The sequence below is a fragment of the Diabrotica virgifera genome, chromosome 6, assembly GCF_917563875.1.
Source record: "Diabrotica virgifera virgifera chromosome 6, PGI_DIABVI_V3a".
In the NCBI taxonomy this organism is placed as follows: domain Eukaryota; kingdom Metazoa; phylum Arthropoda; class Insecta; order Coleoptera; family Chrysomelidae; genus Diabrotica; species Diabrotica virgifera.
This window is the reverse complement of record NC_065448.1, coordinates 178,747,958-178,768,338: the sequence shown is the minus strand read 5'-3', so window position 1 is coordinate 178,768,338 and position 20,381 is coordinate 178,747,958. Positions and strand designations below refer to the sequence as shown.

At 32.8% G+C, this 20,381-nt stretch overlaps 1 protein-coding gene across 5 annotated transcripts in view; it reads left to right on the top strand.

The window, feature by feature from the left end:
- LOC126887050 (glutamic acid-rich protein) overlaps window positions 1-20,381 on the top strand; it is a 141,821-nt gene that overhangs the window by 115,612 nt on the left and 5,828 nt on the right. For all 5 annotated transcript variants that reach the window (XM_050654372.1, XM_050654370.1, XM_050654368.1 and 2 more), the window contains 2 exons: window positions 1,849-1,999; window positions 16,448-17,727. In XM_050654372.1, the coding sequence (XP_050510329.1) occupies window positions 1,849-1,999; window positions 16,448-17,727 (1,431 nt within the window). The remainder of the gene's footprint in view (window positions 1-1,848; window positions 2,000-16,447; window positions 17,728-20,381) is intronic.

Genomic DNA, 20,381 nt, shown 5'->3' with positions numbered 1-20,381 from the left:
AGACTTGAGAATCATATATAATTTGTATTACAACCAAACTGCCAATATTAAAGTGGATGACCAATTGACAGAGGCAGTCTCCATAGATAGAGGAGTGAGGCAAGGATGCATCCTGTCCAAGGTGCTGTTTAACTACAGGAAGGCGTATTAGTCAATGGAGTGTGTCTGAACAACATTAGATATGCCGACGACGCTGTAGTTTTTGCAGACAGTCTAGATGGTTTGCAAAGAATAATGTCGCGCATATCAGATATAAGTAGAGAATACGGACTTGATCTCAATACGAAAAAAACAAAGTACATGGTAGTCAGTAAGCGCGAAATATTAAATACACAGCTTTTGGTAAACCAACAACTAATTGACAGGGTTGACAGCTACACATACCTTGGTACCAACATAAACAGCCAGTGGGACCACTCAAGTGAAATAAAACAACGCAGAGGAAAAGCGAGATCAGCGTTCATAATGATGAAGTCTCTTTTCAGAAGCCACTATTTACCTCTTGCTACCAAAATCTCTATCATCAGATGCTATGTATTTTCTACGTTATTATACGGAGTAGAGGCCTGGACACTTTCCGAGGCTTCTTTGAGGAAACTCGAAGCATTCGAGGTGTGGTGTTACAGGCGCATTTTGAGAATTTCGTGGGTGGATCGTGTGACTAATGTTGAGGTTCTACGTAGAATATGCAAGGAATGCGAGATTATTAACACAATAAAAGAGCGCAAACTAGAATATCTGGGCCATGTTATGAGGAATGAACAGAGATGTGGCTTGTTGCAACTCATTCTGCAAGGCAAGGTATTTGGAAAGAGAGGACCAGGGAGAAGAAGAATATCTTGGCTTCAAAACCTGAGAAAGTGGTTTATTACATCGACAACCGGACTATTCAGAATAGCAGCAAGCAAAGTTAGGATAGCCATGCTGATCGCCAACATCCGTAACGGATAGGCACCTTAAGAAGAAGAAGAAGTTGTGATTTATCATTTGACCATTCTTTATGCAATATTTTTTTCTTCCACACTAGATATAAGATTTATAACATTTTTTTGGTTTTTTTCTACATATTTCAATATTTCTGGACTAACGTCACCGCTTCCAGGACCTTTCCCAGTCTTTTTCTTTTCTATCGCTTGTTCTTGCTGTATATATTATGTTTCCTCAATTAGGTTGTTTTCATTTTCCTTTGCTTTTCCTTGCTCTCTGTTCAACAGTTGTTCGAAATATTTCCTCCATCTTTCTATTACATATATCATTATTGTTGGTTAATATTGCTTCGTTTTTGGTCATTATTTGTCTTAGCTTTATTTCTTTGTTGCTTCGTTAGTTTTTCATTGTTCTATGAAACAATTTTACATTTTGTTTACTGCTTTTCTCCTTACTTGTCCCAGCTTTTCTTGTTCTCATTTTTGCCTATTTTTTCTTTAACTTTTATTCTCTGTATTTTTTAGCTTTCATATTTTTGTTGCGTTTTACAAATTATAAATAAAAATTAAAGTACATTGCCATATGAATAGATTATACATTTCATTTCGTTCTAAAGTCCTTACATTTACATGATTGTGTTTCTCACTTCTTTCTATTTGCTTGTATCAACCGAATTTTCTTTCTAGTCTCGTACACCGATTTTTAGTTGCCTTTTGACAAACCTTTCGACTTTTTACCTTTTGACAAATTTGGGAAACACTGCTCTAAAGGGTCAGTCTGTTTTTTTTTCAGCACCCATATTTCACTAGCATGTATTGGTTTAATAAGTGTCTTATAAATTCTTTTTGTCTTTTTTAGTACATATTAGATTCCATTTATTGGGCCATATTTGATTTCCTTATTTTTCATTTAATTTTGTAGGAAATCTTTTTGGAAGGCTCCCTACCACCTCAATCGCATCTTCTGGTAACTGACTCCGCCACAGAAGCCCAAAAAGTCGACGCCGAAGAAGATCCGGCAGTAGTTCTGGCTGGAAAGATGACTTTGTCCGTCATTAGTCTGGATTCTTCCGGTAAGTACAAAAAGTGATCTTGTTATAAACTGAAAATTCTAAAGACTAAAAAGACAAGGACTGAAGAAATAGCTATTGTGAATGATGATAGACAACAAAAAAAATGTATGTGATAGGCTAAGAAAGTTTTAAGTAAATAAAGAAATCGTTGAAGATGTTTAATGAATTAAACATTCAATTTTTGTATAATTTTGTAATCAATTTGGAAGGATATAGTGCCTTAAATTTTAAAATATGAAAAAGTGTTGATAAAATGAGTATTTTTCATAAACCTTCAACTTTTTAAGTACAAGTTATTTTTGTACAATTCTTCTTCTCTTCTCCACATTATGGGTTTAGTCTTTATGTATTTCATCGGCCTTCAAATTTGCAGTATAAACCTGCTCCTTTTCGTGAGGCATTTTCCGTACATGTAATCTTTCTCTATAGTTTCTTATATTTTTCTGTTCACCTGCGACATTGGGTTCAATTATCGAGTAACGTGTAACCTTTAACTTTTCTCAGAAATGCCATTTAGTAAGGTTTAATTCTACAATCGTCAATATCGCTTAAAGAGTCACACCAGCGTTTTTTAGCTCAATCCATGCTTTTTTCTCCTCTTGGGCTTTCTCTGGAGAATTTCTTTCTGTTCTGTTTTACGCCGTTCATATTCATCTTTTAGTGAGTTAGTACTGATAAATCTCTTGGTATTGTAGGGGTACATTTATATTGCAATTGAAATTATATATTACTCTTGTTCTATTCATCTTTTTTAAACTTGAAAATTATGAATTGTTGAATTTCTTTATTTACTTAAACAACGACTATATTTTTCCTTGTTATTAATTAGTTTAGTAACCGACCAAATGATATTTCCTCATATTTATTTGTTAAAAAAATATTTTTAGTTTTAAGTTATATAGGTACAGCCATAGACATCCAAAAAGCTTCGTGTATAATAGTTCATCGAGCTTCAACCTGTTCTTTGTTTTAATTTCACCAGTTTTGTGGAATCATATTTCAAAATTATATTTACGTTTCTTACCGCAAATTTTTTCATTGTTTGACTTCAAAAGGTTTTTTTATATACAGGGTGTAACAAAAATACAGGTCATAAATTTAATCACATATTCTGGGACCAAAAATAGTTCGATTGAACCTAACTTACCTTAGTACAAATGTGCACATAAAAAAAGTTACAGCCCTTTGAAGTTACAAAATGAAAATCGATTTTTTCCAATATATCGAAAACTATTAGAGATCTTTTATTGAAAATAGACATGTGGCATTCTTATGGTAGTAGTATCTTAAGAAAAAATTATAGTGAAATTTGGACACCCCATAAAAATTTTATGGGGGTTTTCTTCCTTTAACCCCCCCAAACTTTTGTGTACGTTCCAATTTAATTATTATTGTAGTACCATTAGTTAAACACAATATTTCAAAAACTATTTTGCCTCTCCGTACTTTTTCGAAAAGTCAGTTTTTATCGAGATATTTTGAATATTTATCAAATCCACTACATATTTGTATATGGCTAAGTACGATTATGGAGACTTGGTAATAATACGAAAATTTATTTATGATTTACATTTTTAGGTATATTTTGAACCATATTAAAAAAGAAGTAATATCTCGATAAAAAGTGCCTTCTCAAAAAAATACAAAGAGGCAAAAAAGTTTTACAAACACTGTGTTTAACTAATGGTATCGCATTAAAAGTTTAATTGGAACATACACAAACATTTGGGGGGTTTAAAGGAACAAAACCCCCATAAAATTTTTATGTAAACATATTAAAAAAGAAGACGCAACTCGATAAAAACTGCCTTATCGAAAAAATACTAAGAGGCAAAAAAGTTTTAGAAATATTGAATTTAACTAATGGTACCACAATAATAATTTAATTGGAACGTACACAAAAGTTTGGGGGGGTTTAAGGGAACAAAACCCCCATAAAATTTTTATGGGGTGCACAAATTTCACTATAATTCTTTTTTAAGATGTTCCTGCCATAGGAATGCCACATGTCCATTTTCAACAAAAAATCTCTAATAGTTTTCGATATTTTCGAAAAAATTGATTTTTATTTTGTAACTTCAAAGGGCTGTAACTTTTTTTATGTGCATATTTGTACCAAGGTAAATTAGGTTCATTCCAACTATTTTTGGTCTCAGAATAAGTGATTTAATTTATGACCTGTATTTGCGTTACACCCTGTATAAATATGTCTATTTTAGTTCGTTCGGAGGTTCGTTTATAAGAAATAATATTTTATGAATGTTTTGAAGATTGGCTGAATGTTAACGATTGGCAACAATCAGGAACGACTGACAACACATAGTAGGGAAGATCGAGGGTCAACTAGAGCTTGATCATGACATCGGTTCTATAATTCAGTTGATTCTTCTTTTTATTCGTTTCAATGTTTGTAGTAATTTCATTACTTCTGTATTCTCTTTTTTCTATCAGCGGTATCGCACAATTCTCTATTAGACTATCGGCAACGTTTTGCAAGCATATCTGTTACAATAATAATCTACCCCCTTCACTCTCTCACTCTTTCTTTATCTCCCTCTTCGTATTTGTAGCTTCACAACCTTTCCTGGGTCTTTGCTGCTTGTATCATTTGTTCCATTCACTTTGGCCCATCATATTTTTCCTCCAATGCAATGTATTTCCATGACATTTAAATCTTTGAGGTATCCCCCTTTTGAATCTATGCCTACCTAAGGGTCTTTTGCGAACCGATTTCTCCTCCCATATCCGTTAGATTTTTCATGGGCTCTACGCGCATGTCCTGCTCACTTAAACCTCCGTTTTGTCAGTGTGTTTTTGCTTGGTTGGCTGTACATGTTTTCTGATTATTTTCCTTTGTTCTAATTCGATATTGTCCGGTTATCCTATTTCTCTCCTTTTTTGCATTCAAATGCCTTCATCTTAGTTCATGATGTTTCTTTATGGCCCAGTTTTCCGAGTCGTATGTTATTACTGACCTCTTCTATATTTTTGAATCTTTGATTATCTCGACAGCATCTTTGATTTCAGAATATCTTGTAATGTCCTTGTAATTGTCATTTTTACCTGGTCGATTGCTTTTTTTATAGAAGACCTCCACAAGAAACTTAAATATACCTCCGGATGTAGAAAACAGAAAAATGCTGACGTACTTAAAAATGAAGACGGAAAAATTTGTGATCATGAATAGGGCAATCAACGAGGCTATTTGGCTCCGAATTCCATCCTACTACATCGATTTACTTGATATTTTCACAGTGAGTAGAAATTAGCTCAAGAAACAAAGGCTACTCTATGCCGATGTGTGCTTTTCTCTTGGGGGTGGTTACCACCCCTTCTCGCGGGCGGAAAATTTTTTGGTTAAAATAACTACGGAGGTGGCTAGAGAACTCAATTTTAGGCAAAAATTGTTCTATAAGTTTTTTTTGAAAACTCAATACTTTTTGAGTTATTCGTGGTTGAAAATTAACCGTTTTCATTGAAAAATTACACCTTTTCGGACGGTTTTCTGCGAATACCTCAAAAACTGTGCATCTAACGAAAAAACTATATAAAATATTTTTGTAGCCTATAAAAATGCAAAGAGACACGTACCTTCATAAATCTTCTAGTTATAACGCAAAAAGAGATATGGTAGGTGAAAAGAGTTTGTTTTTTTGGTGCATGCTCAAATCGGTTTATTCAACTTGAAATAAAAGAGAAACGGTCGATTTTAGGTGTATAATGCTACCAATACATTTTGTAGTTATTGAAAAGACCTTTAAAATGAGCAATATTAAACGTCGATTACATTCAAACTAAGCGAGATATGCTGCAAGAAAAATTGATGACTAATGTATTTTAATAAAAAATGAGAAGTATATTTAACCCCTCATCCATCATAATTTAAATGCATCGTTTTCCTTGTACACTACTTTTTACTATAGTTTTATCTCTATGTTCTAAAAGATAAACGGCTTTAAAATGAATGGTTTTTTTAAAAAATAAGATCAAATTATAAAGCGAATTTTTAAATTATCTTAAAATTTTTTCCTTTTTCTTCATGTAACTCGAAAATGATAAGAGATACGAAAAAAGATACCACACAAAAATGTAGGCTTTTATTAGATAAAAATTTTGTTTTGTTTTTTATTATTGTATCTCTTATCATTTTCAAGTTATATGTAGAAAAGGAAGATTTTTAAGAAAATTTAAAAATGCGCTCTATAAATTGATTTTAGTTTTTTCAAAAACCATTCATTTTAAACCCGTCCAACTTTTTGAACATAGAAATAACACTATTGGGACCGTGCAAGTTCGGCAAAGCGACCCCTATTTCTACGCTCTATACTAAAATTCGCACTTTTAATTATATTGGCCAATTATATTAGTCCTGGTTACTGGATAATTGTCAAGGCCATAGTCCAAAAAAATAATAAGAAGAAAAAATAAGATTCAGGTTATGTTATGAAAACGTCAACAATTGTATGTAGTAAATAAAATTAGTTATTAAAATGCAGTACTGCAAGCAAAATAAAATTAATTAAATTTACCTTTATATAATAATTGCATATCATATCAATATTGTGGAGCAATATATAATTTTTCTGCTTCATTGACAGAAGGTATGAAATATACGTCAATTTGACAATTTCAATTGACAATATGAATTATTTAAGATCGTTGCAATATTTCTCCGCGACTCGCGCAGGGTCGTTTCTCGTTTCCCCTTCCAAGTACTTGCACACTGCGTATAATAAAAGGTATTGTAGAAGTAAAAAGGTGCATTAAAATTCTGGTGGATGAGGGGTTAAATATACTTCTCATTTTTTCTTAAAATACATTAGTCATAAATTTTTTTGACAGCATATCTTGCTCAGTTTGAATGTAATCGGCCTTTAATAGTGCTCATTTTAAATGTCTTTTCAAGCACTACAGAAGGTACTGGTAGCATTATACACCTAAAATTAACCGTTTTTCTGTTATTTCGAGTATTATAATACACCGATTTGAGCATGCACAAAAAAAAAACTTTTTTCACCTACCATATCTCTTTTTGTATTATCACTAGAAGATTTATGATGGAACTAATCTCTTTGTTTTTTTACAAGCTATAAAAATATTGTAAATAGTTTTTTTAGTTGGATGCATAGTTTTTAAGGTATTCGCAAAAAACCGTTCGAAAAGGTGTTATGTTTCAATGAAAATGGCCAATTTTTAACCACGAATAACTCAAAAAGTATTGAGTTTTAAAAAAATAATTATAGAACAGTTTTTGCTTAGAATTAGGTTCTCTAGCAACTTCCGTAGTTGTTTAACCACCTCCGTGGTTATTATAACCAAAAAATTTTCCACCCCCGACAAGAGGTGGGAACCACCCCAAGATAGAAGCGCACATCGGCATAGGGTAGACTTTGAATTAGGAGATAAGTAGAGACTAGGTCCAAAATTTGATTAAAATCCATGTAGTAGGATAGAATTCGGAGGTAATATCATTGACTGGCGTAGAATAACAGTACAAAGAATTGGAAAGATACATTAGTGACCTTTTTGACGATGTCAGAAAAACAATACAGCAAGCCAAAAGCAATAAAGCATCTGGACCAGATCAAATCCCTGCTGAGCTACTTAAACTTTTGAACAAGGAAAACATTACCTACTTAACCACTTTCTTTAACAGAATTTAAAACGAAGGAAAAATACCAAATGATTGATTGGAGTCACTGTTTATAACATTACCAAAGAAAAGCAGGCACACCAAAATGCAGCGATTTTAGACTAATCAATTTGATGAATCACGCACTTAAGCTACTTTTACGAATTATACAAAACCGAGTATTCCTTCTATGTGAAAGTAGAATGTGCAATAAGCAATTTGGATTTAGAGATGATCTAGGAACTAGAGATGCACTATTTTGTATGCGAGTTCCCTTACAAAAAAGTTGTGAGTTCCGAAAGAACGTTTATGTTTGTTTCATCGACTTCGAGAAGGCATTCGACTGAGTACAACACGATACACTTTTCAATTGCCACTACGATATAAGACTGCTAAAATACTTATATTACAATCAAGTAGCCTCTTGCCTCTTTCCAAGTTGGAGATAGTCGTAATGAAAAACTACCCATCAAAAGTGGACTACGACAGGGTTGTGTTTGGTCACCCAGTCTTTTTAATCTGTACTCTGAAGAAATCTTTAGGGATGCTTTGGCCGACAGACAAGAGGGAGTAAGACTGGGACTGGGCGGAGAAGTAATCAACAGTATCGATACGCTGACGACACAACCATTCTTGCAGAAAATTTACAAGATCTCTAGATATTTAGTCAGTGAAGCAAGTTATCGGAGAGGCCTAAAAATCAAGATTTCAAAGACAAAGTGTATGGCAGTTGGAAAATTAATGTAGATCAAGGTGTGCTTTCTCTTGATGGAGAGGAGTTGCAATGGTTGAATCATTTCAAGTACCTTGGCAGCTGGTTAAATGTAAATTGCGACTGTGATGAAGAGATAATGGCCAGGATCGAAATATCACGTAAGGCTTTTATGACCTGGAAACCAGTGTTATGTAACCGAAACCTATCAATGAATATTCGCAAGAAGGACCTGAAATTTTATGTCTGGTCACTTTTATTGTATGGTTATGAGACATGGACGTTAAAAACCACTTAATCAGTAAACCCATTTGTACCTTTCGGTGTTGGGCTGTATGTTACTTTTTCTATCCGGCTTGTTTTAGGACTCCATTTCCACTTAATGCCTTCAATAATTATGAAACCATAGCCAATTTTTGTCCTTTTCCCATCAGTCTTTCATCTGCTGCTATATTCCTAAGATTTCTTTGTGTTTCTATCTCTTTTAGTGTTAGGTCACATTCTATGTATACTCGGTGTTGCTTGTAGTTCATTAATTTTCCCTTGGCTTTCAGTATTTTCATTTTATCTTCAAATTTTTTACATTCGATAACACACATTGTCTCATTTATCTTTTGTACTCTAATTATTTCTGATTTTACTCCCATCTCTTTCTCTATGAAGTTCTCTACATCGTATTTTAGTTGCTCTGCTTCCGTTGTGTCTATTGGTAAACCTCTCATTATTAGGTTATTTTTCTTCTTTTCTTTCTGACATGCTTCCAAGGTTATTTCTATTTTGTCTATTTTTTGTTTCGTGGTAGCCATTTCTTTCTTTAGATTTTCATTTTCTCTAATTATTTCTTTCATTTGTAATTTGTATTCACTATTCTCCTTCCTTATTTCTTTTAGCTCCTCAATCATATTGCCCATTGTATTTTTTATATCTTCTAGGTCCTTGTTTTTCTTTTTATTATCGTTTGCTAATTGTTTCATCAGTTCCATCATTTCGTTCTGGCTGCTTGTTTCATTCGTTGATGGTCTCGACCTGTCTGGTGTTCGGTTCACTTTTCTGCTCCTGCTAAATATGTTCATCTTCTCTTTGCTTTTCCTTTTGCCGTCTTCAGTAATGCTACCTTACCTTCAGCAATCTTTCTTCTTATTTAAATGATTAAAATATTAATAAATATTTGTAATGGTTACGGATCGCGAAAAGCGCCGCACCCACCTCTACAGTCAGTAGCAAGGTATTTCTCGATCCCTATCCGTTTCGACTTCGACCGCTCGTGTTAATAATATAAATACAATCAATATCGAAATAATAAACAAATAATTACAGCCTTTATAAATTCTGTACAGTTTTACCGAAACCTGAATAACCGACCTATTGTTTTTGTTGATAATTGTTTATCGTTCTTAATGACCCGTCCTGCGCAAAAAGTTCAACTCGTATCGACTACTCAGAAGTTTCACTTTTATCCGTAAGGCGATAAACTGATTATTAATTTATTAATACAGTTCAAAAGTATAACTGATTAGTTACTTACATAAAGGTCTTTTTTAATAAACTTTGCACTATTTTTGTATGCAGATTACACTCGAAACCACCCAAAATTGGAATTTAATTACGGAGCGAAACTACACACGTCCAATTAGTACGATTGCTAGGGAACACCCCTAAAAACCACAATGCTAAATAAAACCACCACATTCGAATTGTGGTGGTATCGACGAATCCTAAAGATATCCTGGGTTTCGCACACTTCCAATGAAGATGTTCTCCAAATGATAAATTCAGAACGTCTGCTCATAAACATCATAAAGAGGAGAAAAACAGAATAATTCGGCCATATAATTAGAGGACCTACTTTGCCTTATAATACAAGGAACAGTGAAGGGAACGAGATAAATTGGTCAAAAAACGTTCATGGTTGTGTAATATTAAACAATTGTGTGGTTCCACAGTAGAAGACTTATTTCGCGCAGCAGCCGATAGAGAAAGGTGTCACGAACTTGTGAACATGATGACCTGAATACGGCCACGGCAGCTAAAGAAGAAGATTGTTTTTTTAATCGCAATTAGTAATGGAGTATCTATCGTGATTCAGCTGTTTGGTCTATCCTACTTACGATGTTGTCTATACCTCTTACTTTCAACTGACAATCCTTCTCGTTCAACGACAAATGTCTTAAATAAATACGTCAACTTTGAATGTAATATTTTTTATAATAACATCCAAGAGTACAAAACTCAAACCTTATTCTTGCTTAAATGGTGAAATTAAAACAAATAATTACATTTTATTTTATAATATTTACTGACACGATTTCAATAAGTATGCTACAGAATACTTTTGTCCACAGAAATTTTTTCTAGAATAAACTGTAGAAAATGTAAAACCAATGTTACTTTGTTGAAATATATTTTTTGTTTTCAAATTTTGTTCTTTTATATCTTCCATCTACTTTGTAGCTGTATATATCGTTGAAGTCGTTTAGAAAAATCTGGGTATGTTAAATAGTTTGGATTATTTACTAGTTGTTTTTGTGTTTTCGAAAAATGTTTTCTCTTTCGAAAAACACGAAAAGGTTTTAGGTGATTTACAACATAATTTTTAACTATATAAAATTTTAATTATGAATAATAATTTTACCAATTTTGTTAGAGATTTTAGTCTGTCTCTTTTTATCTGTCAGAAAAGTTATGGACAAGTTTAAAATAATATTTTGCAATCTTTTATCACCACCATAATATCCTATAAAAAGTATTTTAATAAAAGTACTGTATTCTTGGATGTATGTCTTCAAAAGGTCTTCTATTTCACCAGACGTCTTCTGTTAACTTTTTTCTTCTCGACCTCCAGATATGTAGCCCTTCTGTCCATCTTCTAAATAAGTGTCCAGTCCATTTTAAGGTACCTATACGATTTTCTAAATATTGATCTCTTGTCGTATTGCTAATCGACGTGCTTGTTTTTCCTGCCCCTCTGCCTTATTCCATGTACATATTTTCATTTGTTGGTTTTGTTTTCGTGTTATACCGGGTGTCCACTTATATTTTCCCCCATTTTAACTGCCTATAACTTCTAAACGGCTTAAGATAGAAAAATGCGGTTTTCGCTGAATTGTTTTATTTTAGTAAAAGTTTTGTCTGAATGTACTGAATTTTTTATATCACTTTCAAATACGAAAAAAAAATAGCGGATTTTTGGAGAAAAACGTTGTTGACTTTTTTTTAATGGAACGCCCAGTATATTTTTTTGTAAATTGAAAGAAAAGTCATTCACCTATCCAACGATATAAAGTTTTTTAAAATCGGTTGTCAAATCACTGAGTAATTAATTTTTAAAATGAGCGGTGCAACGTTGATATCACATACCTAAATAACATAACTAAGCAAATTGATATTATGTTATGTAATTTCCACATTGCATCTCTCATTTTAAAAATTATTTGCTCAGTCATTTGACAACCGATTTTAAAAAATTTTATATCGCTGGATAGATAAACGACCGTTTTTTCAAGCTACAAAAAAATATACTGGGTGTTTCAATAAAAAAAGTCAACAACGTTTTTTTTTTTAAAATCCGCCATTTTTTATTTAAAAGCGATATAAAAAATGGTCATTTATCTAAAAACTTGAAAAAACGGTCATTTACCTATCCAACGATATAAATTTTTTTAAAATCGGTTGTCAAATAACTGAGCAATTAATTTTTAAAATGAGAGATGCAATGTGGAAATCACATCAATTATTCGCTTAGTTATGTTATTTAGGTATGTGATATCCACGTTGCACCTCTCATTTTAAAAATTAATTACTCAGTCATTTGACAACCGATTTTGAAAAACTTTTTATCGATGGATAGGTGAATGACCTTTCTTTCAATTTACAAAAAAAAATATACTGGGTGTTCCATTAAAAAAAAGTCAACGTTTTTTTCAAAAATCCGCCATTTTTCTTTTTGTATTTGAAAGCGATATAAAAAATTCAATCCATTCAGACAAATCTTTTACTAAAATAAAACATTTCAGCGAAAACCGCATATTTCTATCTTGAGCCGTTTAGAAGTTATAGGCAGTTAAAATGGGGGAAAATATAAGTGGACACCCGGTATTATTGTTTTGCCTTTGATTTTGATTCCAGACCTAGTATCTTTAAGAACGTCTTAGAAGATGTTTTCAAAATACAAATTAAAGATGAGTGGGGATAATATACATCCCTGTCGCATAGTTGCTCTGAATATTTCTGCTAGTTCCTGATGCAGCAGTTGTGATGTAGAATTGAGTATCGTCGACTTGCTGTTCACATTTCTTCTTAAGATAGCATGTTCTACCTCTTCTATAGTGATGATGGGACTCTTTTCGTTTTCACTTTGGCTGTTAGTCGTTAAACAAGGTCGTAGCGTATTCTTTTCAGTACCTACTTTATTTTGCTAGTCCGACAAAGATTTGGTTATCACTGTCTTTCAATAGATAGATTGGATAGAAATAGGAAGAAAAGCCTTTGTAAAAATGAAAACAATTATCTGCAACAAAGACCTTGGATTACATCTGAGAGTAAAAAAAGATTGCAGCAAAAACACATAAATAAGCTACAGTCCTTTGAAATGTGGTGTTACAGGAGGATGCTTATAATAGCATGGAGACAGAAAAAAACTAACACATAAGTATTGTGAGAAATAGGCAAAGAATACGAAATTATAAATACAATAAATATAAGAAAGTTGCAATATCTGGGACACGCAATGAGGGGACAGCGATATGAACTGCTAAGACTGATCATACAGGGAAAGATAAGAGGAGGAAGGAGTATAGGAACAAGGGGAGTGTCCTTGTTGAAGAATTTAAGGGACTGGTTTAAATTCAGTTCTATAGAACTCTTCAGAGCAGCAGTAGCTAGAGTAAAGATAGTGATAATGATATCCAACCTCCGATTGAGATACGGCAATTAAAGAAGAAGTCTTTCAATATTCCGCTGCTTCTTTTGTGGGTTCTGCCCGTTTTTTTATGAACTTTGTTATACGAATATAAACATATATGTATTGTTCGTCCGCTATAACTTTTCCCATGCGTCACGATTCAGTTTCAAACAAATTAAGTCAAAATATAAAGTGAAACGTACGCCGATGTGTGTAGTATATAGTATACAGTATACAAAATATATATACACATCGACGTTCGTTCGTTTCACTTTATGTTTTGACTTAATTTGTTTGAAAATGAATCGTGACGCATGGGAAAAGTTATAGCGGACGAACAATATACACTACCGCCCTGGTTAGTCTATTTGCCCTAATCTAAATTTACAGCTATTATCATACAAACAATGCAATATAACTCACAAGTATTCGTCAGTGTCTAGAATAAAATTATGTACTCTTTTTACGAGTGTATCCAAAGATATGCATCTTAAATCTCCACCATAAGTGAGAAATTAGCTGTTTTACGAGGACCACCAAGAACCACCTCTCGTCCCGTGACGGTCTCGATATGGTCGTTTCGATTAAGGGTATCGAATCTATATTAAATTCTGCTTATTAAAATTAAAAAATTGGAGAATATAACGATAAATAGAGCTATTTTCACACGTTTATACACTAAGCATCAAAATTAACGCACCACCTTAAAAATGGGACATTTTCGTATTTCCTAAACCTGTTGTCCGATTTGAGTGATTTTTTAGTATATTATAGCTTTATCCTTCAAAAATATCATTGTAACAATATTATTGCTAAACAGGTAAGTTTCATTGTATACCGGGTGTAACAATGATAGTGTGTTTTTTGCTAAAAGTTTGGAACACCCTGTGGAATATTCTAGCGTATATAAAATATTGAAATTAAAGCACCACTGTAGCCTTACGCTTTCTTAACATTATGCTTTTTGATTCATCCGCTTATGTTGGATAATAAAAAAGTTAGGTACTTTAACAACTAGCAATGTTATTCATCAATACAGGCAGAGCCTATTTTAGTGCAAATTAGGCCCGAGGCACTACACAATTTTCGGGCCCCTAAATATGATTTATGGGACCGAAATAATAATAATAGGAATATATGTAGTTGCACTTGCTCCAGAAATTTATATTTTTATTACGGGCATAGGCGCAAAATGTCGCTCCAATGTGTTTTAAATGCATTAATTTTTTTCGAATCCTGAGAAAAGTAATAAGTATTTTTGAAAGATTTAAACGCGGAATGAAAGACTAAATTATTACCGAGCGAGGGCCTAAAGTCCCTTAGAATAGCCAAAAAGTTTTGAATGAGACATTTAAAATTCAAAATCACACTAAATTTTCTCTTTTTTTTTTCACCCCTGTAACTTATTAAAATAAACATTATAGAAGTTTTCGGTAATAGTCCTCGGTAATAATGCCGTCTTTCATTCTGCGTTTAAATTTTTTAAAATACTTGTGTTTTCAAATAACTTTTTCCGATATCTCTAACGCGAAGCAAAATATCGAAAATTTACCCTGTTTGTGGAGTCGAAGTAGACTGCGTTTAAAACTTAAATCTCAGCCGAGTATCTTAAAAAATGTGAACATTCAATCTGTATGACTGTGGAAAACTTCAAATCTGTATTTATTTTCATAGCCAAAATATAGGGCTGTCGTCATCTTAAATGCGACACACTGTATATTTATGTCATTTCCCTTTGTAAATAATTTGGCTGTTGAACCATAAAACGATAGACCGTTCTTGGACAAAAATTTAATGGTTGCTATTATTCGTTGAAAAACGTTTCTCCAGTGTTCCTTTTCGTTAAATAAAAGAAATTTGAAAATTTATTTTGTTATTGCAATAAATTTTTTTTTGTTGATCTTCCCGGGTCCCGTTAAAATGCGGGCCTGAGGCAGGTGCCTCACGGGCCTAGTGGTAAAATAGGCCCTGAATACAGGGTGTTTCTAAATAAGTGCGACAAACTTTAAGGGATAATTCTGCATGAAAAATAATGACCGTTTGCTTTATAAACTTATGTCCGCAAATGTTTTGTTTCCGAGATACGGGATGTTGAATTTTTTCTCACAAACTGACGATTTATTTATTGCTCTAAAACTGGTTGAGATATGCAAATGAAATTTGGTAGGTTTTAAGAGGTAGTTATTGCGCATTTTTTGACATAAACTAAGAATTTTATATTCACCATTGGCGTGCATACGGGTATTTTTCATCTAAATTATACGAGTATATTTTAGATACATCCCGTATCCACGCCAATGGTGAATATAAAATTCTTAATTATATGTCAAAAAATGCGCAATAACTACCTCTTTAAACTTACCAAATTTCATTTGCATATCTCAAGCGGTTTTAGAGCAATAAATAAATCGTCAGTTTGCAAGAAAAAATTCAACATCCCGTATCTCGGAAACGAAGCATTTGTGGGCACATGTTTATAAAGCAAACGATCATTATTTTTTCATGCGATCATTATTTTTTCACCCCTTAAATTTTGCGCACTTATTTATAAACACACCGTATTTATGAATAACATGGCTAGTTGTTAAAGTACCTAACTTTTTTATTATCCCACTTAAGCGAATGAATCAAAAAGCATATTTATATACGCTAGAATATTCCACAGGATGTTCCAAACTTTGAGGAAAAAACACACTATCATTGTTACACCCGGTATACAATGACACTTACCTGTTTAGCAATAATATTATTACATCAATATTCTTGAAGAATAAAGCTATAATCTACTAAAAAAATCACTAAGATCGTGCAACAGGTTTAGGAAATACGAGACATCAAAAATGTCCCATTTTTAAGGTGGTGCGTTAATTTTGATGCTTAGTGTAGATAGATAGTCATTTTTACATAAAGCCAATTGGCATGTTAAAATTGATCTCGTAGGGTCCGTTTTAAAATAATATATGCTATTTATATAGTTTTCACATCATGTGACGTACTGATATAAAATGTTTTTCGAAAACACAACAGTTTGGTCTAATCTGTAATAACACGAAACTTGTTAACTAGAATCCAATCCTATTAATATATCTAACAGTACCTGATTGAATCCTTTGCACAAAAACAAATTCACATCACTGCGTGAACGTTTATTCTAGAACAAATTTCAATGGTTTGTTCAAATAGAAATTTTATTCTTTTTTACAGAAAATGGCACCGACGAGTCGTCCAATTCCGGAAAGAAGAACGAAGACAGAAGTAGCAGTAACGTGTCTGAGGAGTTTGAGAAAATCGATATGGCACAACTTGAAGAACAAATCGATAATATTATAGCAGAAGCTGAAGGTGGTAGCCCTAAAGAAACTGAAATTGAACTCTTAAAAGAGCCCGAAGAAAGTTCACAGTTTGTTGCTCGCGAAACAGAAGAATGCGTTAAGCAAATTGCAGAAGCTATTGATTCTGGTTATCCTGAAAGGGGTCAAGAATTTGCAGAAAATAAAGATGAAGCTGAAGGGAAAAAAGGTATTATATCCAAAGAAAGTTCACAGTTTGTTGCTCGCGAAACAGAGGAATGCATTAAGCAAATTGCGGAAGCTATCGATTCTGGCTATCCTGAAAGGGAGCAAGAATCTACAGAAAATAAAGATGAAGCTGTAGGGAAAGAAGATATTACAACTGAAAGTAAACAGCAATCTTCATTAGCTTCTGTCGAAAGTTTAATCGCTGAAAAGGTAGATGCTGTAAACGAGACTTTTCAAGACAAACAAAAAGAACTAGATGAATTATTGTCAAAAACTGATGAAACTTTGACAAAATCAACTGAATATATAGATGATCAAATTGAACAAATAGAGAGAGATTTAATCAAAATTAAGGAACGAGAAGAAATGGCCGTTGAAAAAGATAATCTACCCGAACCAAAAGAAGTAAAAGAAATTATTGATGAAATTAAAGAAGAATATGTTATAGAAGAGGTTATTATACCTGCTACTTCAAAAGAATTAGAAAAAAACAACGAACAGGAGGTGGAAAAAGTTTCAGAGTCTAATATTTTAGGTAGTCAGACATCTGATGCAATTGTAGAAGTTGACAAAAAACGGGATCGTTCAAAAATAAGCGCAGAAGGTGAAGATAAACCAAAAGAAGGTGTCGTGGTTCAACAAACAACCAGTGATACCGTTGAAGATGTTGTAGAAGTCAGTAAAAAGATCCTTGAGAAAACTACAGAAGAAGTGGACAGTACCTTATTAAAGTCCAGCAACGAAGATATTCTACCTCAAGTTAAGAGTGATATTGAAAGACAAGAAAAAGATAAGACTGATAGTACCATAAAGAAAGAAGAGTTTGTAGAGGAGCCTGCCGATGTAGAAGATATAGTTGAGGTGGAAGGTGAGGACTATGTACTAGAAAGTGACGAAGAAGTTGAAGAAGATGAAAATGAAGAAGTCGTTCTTCAGAATGAAAGTAAGCTTGGAGCTGTGTTACAAGTAAGTTGTTGAATTATTTTGTTGATAATACTGAGAACATAGAAAGATGTTTGCTTATTAAGCTTGTCACGCACGGGGAGCTAAACTATAATATATTATTACAGACTTATTCGCGCAGCATGCCACGAACGTATCCTGGGTAAGTTCAAGATGTTTTTGCCGCATTTGCCCGGCAAAATATGATCGTGTGACCACTTCTCAGTGGTATTTGGACTTTATGAAGGATTTATATCCGTCGGACTTTTGGCTTTGATTGGTAACCGTTAATGAAACTTAGATCCACTACTACACACCAGAAAATAGAATGAAAAGTGCAAACAGTGCTCTGAAGCGGCCAAGAGTCGATCAATGGGTCGGAAAGGTCGTGGCCACTTAGACCAGGAAGGATCTCTTTTTAGGTGGATGTGAGAGGTGGCAATCGAATTTTTGCGGATAAAGTTAGGTGATAACTTCGTTAATAATAATTGACTTATGCTCCTTCTCAAATATGCCCGGAGAACATTAATAAAAAAAATAAAATATTAAAAACTTCAAAAAATTTCATTTTTTTTTTCTACTTTTTTTGCTTATAACTTAAAAACTATTCATTTTAGAACAAATTCCTATAGGAATAAAACAAAGATAATTAAATTTTCTATCAGATGCGATTGGTTAAAAATGTCTTAATTTATCACCCTTGCTTCAAAATAGCAATAAATATAAAATAAGGGGGCAAAACAAGCCTGTACTTACTCAATGATTTTCCATCACTTCGGTTACACTTGGAACCATCCTAATTCGCTTAGAAAATTTTTGTATTGTGCTAAAACCGTACACCAAATTTCATTAAAATTTACTTACTAGATTTTGCATAATAATTTTGCAATCTAAACTTTTTTTAAAAAATTTAACTTTTTTAAAATCTTGCACAACAAAAACTAGAACATACAAAGATTTGTCAATTTTTTTACATATAAAGAAGCACTCCACCTATCTAATGCACTTTACAGAATTGAAATCGGATTATTTAAGCAGCCTCAGCAATGTTTTACAGTTATAAACAATTTTTTGGCTTATAAACAAGTTAGTGCTGTGTCTAGGAGGGGGTGCTACGGGCTCCTTTATGTAGATGGACTTACCCAAGTTTTTTTATGTATTTTGACCAGAAGAACACGAATTTTTTGGGTAACAGTTGATCCGGATGTCGATAAGATTGTTATAAACAAAGAACTTGAGGAATTACATAACATCGATTTTTTGTATTTCTTAGGTAATTCTAAGCAACAAATGTTCTTACAAGTTTTTTCGTAGGATGCATAGTTTTCGAGATAAACGCGGTGGAACATTCAAAAAATCAAAAAATTGCAATTTTTGAACGAGAATAACTTTTGATTAAAAAATAAAATAGCAATTCTTCTGACAGCATTTGAAAGTTTAAGTCAAATTATGCCGGTTTTAATTATTTGCATTGCTAAAAATTAATTTTTTTATTATTAAGCTATTTGTTTATAAGCCAAACAATTGTTTATAATTTTAAAACATTGCTGAGGCCCCTTAAATAATCCGATTTTAATTCTGTAAAGTGTATTAGATAGGTAGAGCACCTCTTTATATGTAAAAAAATTAGCCAACTTCTAAATGGTCTACTTTTTGTTCAGAAAGATTTTAAAAATTTTTAACTTTTTTAAACACATTTACATTGCAAATTTATTATGCAAAATCTAGGTCGATTTTAATGAAATTTGGTAGACCATTTAAGTAAGTTATAAGAATTTTCTAAGCGAATTACTAATGTTCTAAGTGCCACCAAAGTGGTTAAGAAACATTGAATAACAACAGGCGTATTTTGCCCCCTTATTTTGTATTTATTGCTATATTGCAGAAAAGGTAATACCTTAAGACATTTTTGACCAGTCGTATATCATACAAGATTCAATTATCTTTATTTTATTTCTCTACGACTTTGTTCCAAAACGAACCGTTTTAAAGTTATAAGCAAAGAAAGCAGAAAAAAATCGATGTTTTTCGAAATTGTTAAATATTTTAATTTTTTTATTAATATTCCGGGCATATTTCAGAAGGAGCATAAGTCAATTATTATTACTGAAGGTGTCACCTAACGTTATCTGCAAAAATCCGAATGCCACCTCTCACATCCAAAAATACACGTTTTTTTACAGATTAGTCCTGGTCTAACTGTATTTTTGGATTGCAAAGGCATAATTTTAATTGACTATCTTGAAAAAGGTAAAACTATCTACAGCCAATATTATTGTGCATTATTGGAGAAACTGAGGCAGAAACTCAGTGAGAAATGGACCCATATGCAGAAGAAAAGTGTTGCTTCTCAAAGACAATTCATCGACTCACAAGAGCTTTATGACAATGGCAAAAATTCATGAGTTGAGGTTCGAATTGCTTTCTCATGCCGCTTATTCTTCTGATTTGGTCCCCTCCGATTATTGTATGTTCCCAAATCAAAAGAGGTTACTTATCGTTATAATCTAGTAGATACGCTTAAGTAACGACGACTGGACAATGATTTATTACCCTCTCTTCCAATACCAAATAAAGTTGCTTTGGATATTGGCGGCGTATTAGATATTTAAAAGAAATTGATACTCTATCCTTTTTGTCCAGTTCTTGACACCTTTGTTTCAGGGTCGTAACTACCA